The following is an 8,422-nucleotide window of genomic DNA, read 5'->3' as shown; positions in this document are numbered from 1 at the left end:
AATTCGCGCTTCTCAATCTTTTGGTCATGGTACTTCTTCATCTTTTATTTGTAGAGGGCTGAACTTTCTTATGCCTTCAAGCGAAACTCATCAAATTATACTTCCCTAAAGAAGTATAAGCGGTCGTATCAAGTAAAGAACCCAATTGTTAGGTTGGGATCGATCCCATGAGGAAAATGGTTTAGACTTAACTTTAATCTACGATAACGTCTGTTTAGTCGAGTCCTTTCAAAAAATAGTTAATTAAAAGGGGGGTTTTGTGAAACAAAAGTGTTCAATTATTTCTAAGTAAAACAAGTAGCAAGATTAAAACTTTGGTGTTTATCAAGTGATGAGAGAAACTAGGGTGTAAGTGTTCCCCATAGGTTCATAACGCGGTAATCCTTGCTATAACAATTCTTTTCTAGTGTCTTGCATGCAAAGTGGTAAGTTAGGTATCTTTAATTCCTAAGTCCGGGAACTAAAGAATTTCACCCCGCACCTTGGTTAGAATTCCCCGAGTTGCTTCCAGATGCTTGGACCTCCAGCCGACGATCACCACCTATGGACCGTTGATGAGACGACGGACCGTCGATGGCTTCGTGGGTCATCTCTTCTGCACAATCTTCTGCATTTCTGTTTTGGACAACTTTCCTACAAAACACAGACAAAAACATATTAAAATTACTACAAAAAGGCCCTAGACACACACTTAACTTAAGGAAAATGCATTGAAAGTACCGTGAAACCACAGTACATCAATAACTTGCTCTACAACAGAGTCTGAATTCATCGCGTTAGACAAGGCAGGGGAAGAAGCTGAATGGCTCCACAATTTTTTAGAAGATATTTTATTTTGGACCAAACCAATGGCCCCTATATGCATACACTGTGATAGTCAAGCCGCAATAGGAAGGGCTAGAAGCGTTTATGTATAACGGCAAGTCTCGTCACCTAAGACAAAGACATTACTCTGTGAGACAACTACTCTCTAGTGAAATTATCAGAATTGACTATGATCGCCACCGCAGCATTATGGTGGAGCTACCACTCAAAGATGAAGACTACGCGCCACATTCTATTTGGAAAAAGCAGTATACAGCCACGACCTTGTCTTGACGGCCCTAAATTACTGGGACACTTTTTCCAAAATCATTTAACGCCCACTACATCGCTTCGAAAACATTAACAACGATGATACAAGTACATAATGTTAGGTTAGGATGAGGGATATGTTCATATCATGTGAAGATTTACAGAAAATGGATCGATTGATATCGTTCGGCTCCATTGATGTTAAGTTAGGTTGGAGGATACGAGGTTGCTTATTGAAGAGGAAGATCGATAAGTTCAATTTGTATTTGTGGAGACTCTTTGATAAAGTGATTAAAGAATAAATTTTCAAAAGAAATGATGAGCTCTTTGAAGCAGATGAAAGGAAACAGGCAACAACCAAAATGAAATGGGAAAAAATTGGCAAAAAGATTTGAAAATTAGAAAATCCAAAAAGAAAAGAATCTTTTTGTTCAGCAATGGTGAATGTATAAATGGGGAAGAAGATGACTCTTGTACAGGTCAAACATTGTCATATGTTGTCTTTTTTCAAGGCCTCACGCACATAAATTTGTGTGTCACACGCACTTTTGATAAAGATACCACATAGAATTGTTACGGCCTGATTTTGAAAACTAAAAATTTCAAAGTTGATTTCGCAACTTTGGCAATTGATTAAGTTTTTGGAAAGATTTATAATTTCGGGAGTCGCCACTTAATTTATTCATTTCTTAGGAAAAAATAAGAACACCATTTAAAAAGAGAGTTTTTTTTTAAAAAAAAATATTTAAATAAACCAAAGTCGGGTAAGGGTTCAAATAATTCTCTAAGGAAAGGTTTAGCGACTTAGAGAATCCGCTAACACGCGATTGACCGATGAATTTTAAAGTTGACTAATTTTTAAGAAAAAAAACTTAGGAACCCTTGTGAAAATTTTTGTTTTAAAATAACTAAAGTCTTTTGATACTTATACACTCATCATATTCAAATATGAAATAAGTCAAATGCTAAAGTGTCAAAATAATAATTTTGACTTAACGTTTTATTCGATGTCAAGTTTTAGAGTTGAAAAATCAGCACAATAACTTAAGCGTGAATTTGAAAGCTAAATACTAACTATGAAAGAATATGAATAGTTCTCAGTTTAGTCTAAGAGCTTAAGTCGCTGAACTTGAAAGAATTGTGAGAATCTAATACTTAAAGATGACGAAATAGAAATCCATAAAGCAAAAGTCCAAAGGACTCATCTAAAGAAAAAATTAACAAAAGTTAGCATTCATAATTTCAAAAAAATAGAAATAATAACAAGAAACTTAAAAAAAACAGTTAATTAAATGACTGGAATTTTCAGCCCAAATTCGACCATTTTGGCTGAAATTAATACTCTTGACGTTTGACTTTAGGCCTTGGGTCCATAACACAACTCTGATTCTGTTTGTGTTATTCTTAAACTTTTTCAAGTCCAAGAAATGCTCTTCTTCTAGCCCTTTGGGGCTGCTGCAAATTTGCCAAAATACTAGCTTCTGTTTCATAATTTTGATGGAGGTCGACTCAAATAGAGGAGAATGGAAGGGATGCGGAGTCCAGAGGACTCATTCGGAAAGAGTTCATGCCAAAAATAATGAGGAAATAAGGATTAGAATCAATACAAAACAATATTAAGTTAAGCTAAGAACTTCATATGCCTATCATATATATATATNCTGAAGAATTGCTTCTACTGTGGCCACAAATATTTTCATGAGGCAAGTTTCAGATGGACTCCCACGAGGAAGATACTCAAGAACCTTTAGTAGTGGCATATACAGGTTCCATGATAAAATAGGTGGTAGCAGAGGGGTGGCAACTATAATTTCAGGTAGATCAACAGCTGATGAAGTCAAAGGAATCAAGCCATAAGCAGCTTCCCATATGGTACATATTCTCCATTCAACCTCAGGGCCGTGTGCACAAAGCATTGATGCAATCCCTTGCGCAGTGGCTTCAACTGTGGCTTCTGCTAAAGGCACTTGTCTCTGAAAAAAATTTCATGATTCATAGTCACTATCAAAACCAACTACTTGATAAATTTGGAAGGATTCTGCAGAAAGTCCAGATATACCACAAACATAGCATTCAATTTTCAAACCAATGAATATACCTGCTTTTTATTGCATGAAATATAGCCACCCAGTGGTTCGTGTTGAACTTCAATTCCTTCAACTTGCCTTAATGGAGGAAAGAGCAGAGCAGGCTGTGAAAGTACTCGGAAAAGTAAAGCAGCTGCAGCATCCGCAGCAATGCCTGCTCTCATGGACATGGCAATTCCAATTGCACGCAAAAAATGCAAATGCATCCAATTCCTAGGAAGCTTCAGCAATAAATGAAAGGTTAGAAATGCTACATGTAAAATGAAAACAAATAGAATTAAGACAAGACAAATACAATTAGTGGAGTATTAAATCAAGTACACTACAATTTGATATGGTAGCATTACCATACTTAATGAAATACTTTTTGGTAGCGCACATACAAGAGTTCATAGTTTCTGCAAAGGATTCATAGAAAGCTGAGAACGAAATTGAGAATCCAGCAATGTGCAAGAAGACCACCTATTACAGTATGGCTTTATTGAAGGTGGGCAACATAAATTCAGTTTCTAAAATTGAAATGAAAGCAAAATACAGATCAATCATATATCAAATATCATATATCATATCATATCATATATCATATATTATCATATCATATATATATATATATATATAAAAGAGAACCCTAGGCCCGCCTGTGGCATCACCACAAACCAGGATTCCCCTTTAAATTTATCTATTACCAAAATTAGCCTTCTCCTTTCGTGAAAAGTTGTGACTTCTATGAAAAGTTGTGATTTTTATGAAAACTTGTGACTTTATGAAAAGTTGTGACTCTATGAAAAATTGCGACCTTTAGGAAGAGCTACGACTTTTATGAAGAGTTGTGACTTTTATGAAGAGTCGCGACTTTTATGTAAGGTTGTGACCTTTTCGAAGGGTTGTAACTTTTTCAAAGAGTTGCGACCTACACTTTGTTTAATATAAATAGAGGAATTTTCTGGCATTACTATTTGTATGGTTTTTTCTAGGATAGTCGAATTCAAATACTTTAATTTTGCTTCTTATGAAGTTTGTTTAATTCCTTAAAGTTTTCTTCCTCCTACTTCATGGAGATTAATCTTTACTATTAGCCATAGTTATTCATGTAATTATGACAATTTATTTTTACTATTTTGGTGACTTTTTAAAACTGTGATAAAAATTTCAGCAAGGATTAATGAATTTCAATCTTCTCTTTCTTCCTTTTTTACAGGTTTCTTCGGGTAAACAAAGAAAAATTATTTTAATAGCAATGTGTCATTACTACTCTTGCACCTCTCAGTCCACAACTCATAACGCTGATAAAATGGTTCAATTCGTTATATTTGATTCTTTAATAATAAAACTCCTATTTCTGCCACTATTATTTTGACTTTTTTCCGCTACAGGAGTCAAATTTAAATATATTAATTAGGCTTCTTATGAAGTGTGTTTCAGCCCTCAAAGTTTTCTTCCTCCTATCTAATGAAGCTGAATCTTTTACTCTGAGTCATAGTAATTCATGTATCTATTGCAATTTTTTTTTTGATGACCTTTTTTTAAACTCAATTAAAGATTTCAATGAGGACGATTTTATTTTCAATTTTTTTCTCTTTCTATAATTTTATTCGTATACTTTTTGGAAAAATTTCTTGTGGGTTGTGTTATATTTGATAGCACAAATCAATAAATATGTAATAACTAATATGCAACCAATTTTGAAATTTGTTAAAATAACCAAACAAATTGCTCTCTTCTTTGCCACAGTTAATATATTATTTTAATTGCTTATTCTTAGGTACAAACATTTATATTTCATTGCACCTGTTAACGTCCAATTTTGACCGACCTTTAACCATTTTTAGAAATACTTTAATAAAATTATTGTAAATAAAATATTTTAAAAATTATTAAAGAATTTTGAATGTTTTAAAATTTCAATTACATAAAAAATATATATATATAAATATATGTAGTATTTTAATTAAATATCAATTTCTAAATTTTCCTCAAAATTATGTAAAAATTAGCCTATTTTATTTTAATTTATTTAGATTTTAGCCTATCTAATCCTAATTTTATTTCAATTATAGCCCCTTGCATTTCAATTATAGCCAATTTCGTTGTAATTTTGGTCATTCCAAATTCAATCCAATTTGATTTTAAGACTTCTATCTTTTAATCTCAACCGTCCATCTTTTAATTAAATCCCAGATCAAATCCGAATCGCTCATCTAAACTAATCCTACGGTCAAGATTTAACCTCCTATTCTTCCTAAATTCTATTACCCTAAAAGTCCAAACCAAAAAAAACATTCATCCGCTTCCCCCTTCCTCTCCAGCTGCCGCCCCTCTCTCCCTCTCCTCCATTTTTTACGGCGAGGGAGGCAGCCGAATAGAAACACCAAGCAGCGCCGCTGCTCTTCTCTCTCCCTTCCTCCCCTTCTCGTGGATCCTCTTCAACCTTCTCCTTCGTTTCCCCCTCCTCTCTTCTTTCTGCCCTTCTCCTTCCCTTCCCCTTCTTTCTCGTCATTTTCGCAGGAGCAGTGGGCGACTCCAGCAGCGATCAGCTCCGATCAACGAGCTCCGCGTCGCCCTCTCTTCTCCCTCGGCCCCTAGTTCCTCTCTCCGTTCCACTTATTTTTCCCCTTTTCTTGCTTCTATTTTGCAGGACCAGGTGCAGCAACAGCAAGAACCTGCAGCTCCGACAACAACAATAGTCAGCAGCTTCACGTGGAGTCATGGAGTTTTCATACAAAACGGATTCCAATGGATCCGTCTAGGTTCGTTCTTTGTTTAATTGTTATCTATTTTTATATGATTTGTGATATATTTTATCAACTGTAGTTTGACAATCTTCTTTAAAGCGTACTACTGTCCATACTTGCCGATCCCAAATTTGTGTTGAGCTTGGCTCCCATTAAAAGAGAAACGATAATAGTGTATATCAAAAAATTATTTTTTTCAGTTATGATTTGTTTACTGATCATTGCATACTTCTATTCTTTATTATATATGAGGTGTGATTATGAATCCATTATGTTGAGTCGATTTCGCATATCATTATCTTCTTCGATTATATCTAGTGATAAAGTTTCTTGTTGGTTGTATATTTTGTAAGCATTGACTGATTTGGTGAAAGGTTAACAGATCGTATTCTCTGTTGCTTGCTTGAAAAAATTGAATATGCCATGATTGAGCTAAATTAGTTCTCTCCTTTTTTTGAATTTTATTTCGGCTCATTTTGAAATAGGGAAAATTATATTTACTGATCTCTTTTTCCTTATTTGTAAACTAATCTAATTTTCTTGCTTGTTTTTATATGGTAAAAACAATTTAAAATAAATCTGATTTGGTTCTTCTTTCTTAAGGAAAATAGTTTATTTTTACTTGTCTATATTCGATAACTAAGTAAAATTTTTTTAAAAGATCTGATTCGGCTTTACTTTATTTAAGGAATAATATTATTATTATTCCTAATTTTTATTTATTATTTGTTTATACTTGGTAATGATATATTTTTAAAAATTTTCTAATTTGGCTCTCCTTAAATAAGGAAAATAATATATTAATTAATCCCTAAAATATTCTTCTTCCTTAATGTGTGCCCCTCTCCTACTATATAAGTAGAACCCTCTCTCATTTATTCATTCACTCACATTGACTTTCTAACAAGTTTTTTCTCACAATTTCACATCTTGAAACTCAACACTAACTCTTGCTACAAGTTCTCTCATTCTCTCATTGCTCATACACACACATTCATTCTCTCAACTCATCATTCACTCATTCTTCTAATACAGGTGCTACCTCATTCTTAGCTCTCTCTCATTCTCTCATTTGCTCATACTTGAATACTAATAATATTGCTCCACTCTTAAAAATAAGTTAAGATTCTAATAAGCATTCAAGTGCTTTTTACTACTTTGCTATGTTTGGATTACGCCGTCTATATTATTGATAAACTTTTCTGCATAATTGGTTAGTCCTCTTTATTAGTTTAAATTTGATTTTTGCATAATTTTAAATATTTGTGTTTTGAAAAACGAAACAACAAGGAAGCATTCAAATTAGTTTTATTATCCTTTTACGTGTGATAATATAATTATTGTTATTCATTATCTCTTTTTTGTGTGTTATTTACATCTATATGAGTGTAATCTATTATTACGAATATTTAGTATTACAACTATTTCATCATTATATATGTGTTACATTACCTCTTCTAACAAGCATAATCAATGATAAGAGCTGTTAGATATATTGTATTTCATCAAGTGTAAGGGTCCAAATGACAAATTAATTAGTAGAAGAATACAAATGGATACAAGTACAAGAGCTCATTAGATCATTTTCCTTTTAAAAAGAATTTCAAATTTATAATATTCAGATAATGAATTTTTTCAAATTAAAAAATTCAACACATCACTCTTTTTATCTCTCCTATTATATATAGATAGCTATTAACAATTCCAACCGTATTTGGAAAATTAAATGAGGTCTCAAGTTTTCAGAGTCATTGTTAGAACTTTTTTAAATAGACTGACATATGAACATTTAAAAAAAAAATCAAATTTATAGTATTTAAATAATGATTTTTTTCAAATTGAGATAATAAAGAATAATTGTGGCGTTGACACATCACACTTTTTACCTCTCCTATTATATATATAGATAGATTCTTTTTCGTTTTTATCATTCTAAAAATGTCTTTTTTATTTTATATTATTTGATTTCTCCTATTATCTATTTTATTTATTTATTTTATCAACATAATATTGTTAGTATTCTAGTTTTTTAATTGAAAGAAAATTCTTGTTAGGTAAGGCTATATATTTACGTTGTTCTGTTCTTTTAAATCACATTAATGTAGGTTTTGTTGAAATTTGACAAAAAGACTATTACGTTAAATTTCTTTTCAAATGTAGAACTTATGCTATATTTTCAACTTCATTTATTTTAGAAGTATTGACTTGATATTTCACATTGCAAATCATTTATTTTTTAGTTTGACTCGATAGTTATCTCTCTATCAAATATTTTCATAATTGATGACATTAATTTTATAATATTAATATTTTATAAACATGTTTTATATAATATAATATTCATAGAAATCTTATACTTTATTTTAGGAAAAAGTTCTGAAATCTATACTTTAACCCCTACACTATTTTATAGTGTATTTTAAATATATATAATATAATATTCATAGAAATCTTATACTTTATTTGATAACATGTTTATATGATATTATAAACATGTTTTATATCATATAATATTCATAAAAATCTTAT

At 31.7% G+C, this 8,422-nt stretch overlaps 1 protein-coding gene across 1 annotated transcript; it reads right to left on the bottom strand.

The window, feature by feature from the left end:
• Positions 1–2,720: 2,720 nt before the first annotated feature.
• Positions 2,721–5,658, bottom strand: LOC107001444 (protein GIGANTEA-like). Its single transcript, XM_015199486.1, has 3 exons — positions 5,430–5,658; positions 3,173–3,411; positions 2,721–3,047 (listed from the first exon to the last, which is right to left on the bottom strand). The coding sequence occupies exons 1-3, from the start codon at positions 5,656–5,658 to the stop codon at positions 2,721–2,723; spliced, it is 795 nt and encodes a 264-aa protein (XP_015054972.1).
• Between the last annotated feature and the right edge of the window lie 2,764 nt (positions 5,659–8,422).

Source organism: Solanum pennellii, chromosome 10, assembly GCF_001406875.1.
Source record: "Solanum pennellii chromosome 10, SPENNV200".
In the NCBI taxonomy this organism is placed as follows: domain Eukaryota; kingdom Viridiplantae; phylum Streptophyta; class Magnoliopsida; order Solanales; family Solanaceae; genus Solanum; species Solanum pennellii.
The sequence above is the reverse complement of the archived record's forward strand: the minus strand, read 5'-3'. Positions and strand labels throughout refer to the sequence as shown.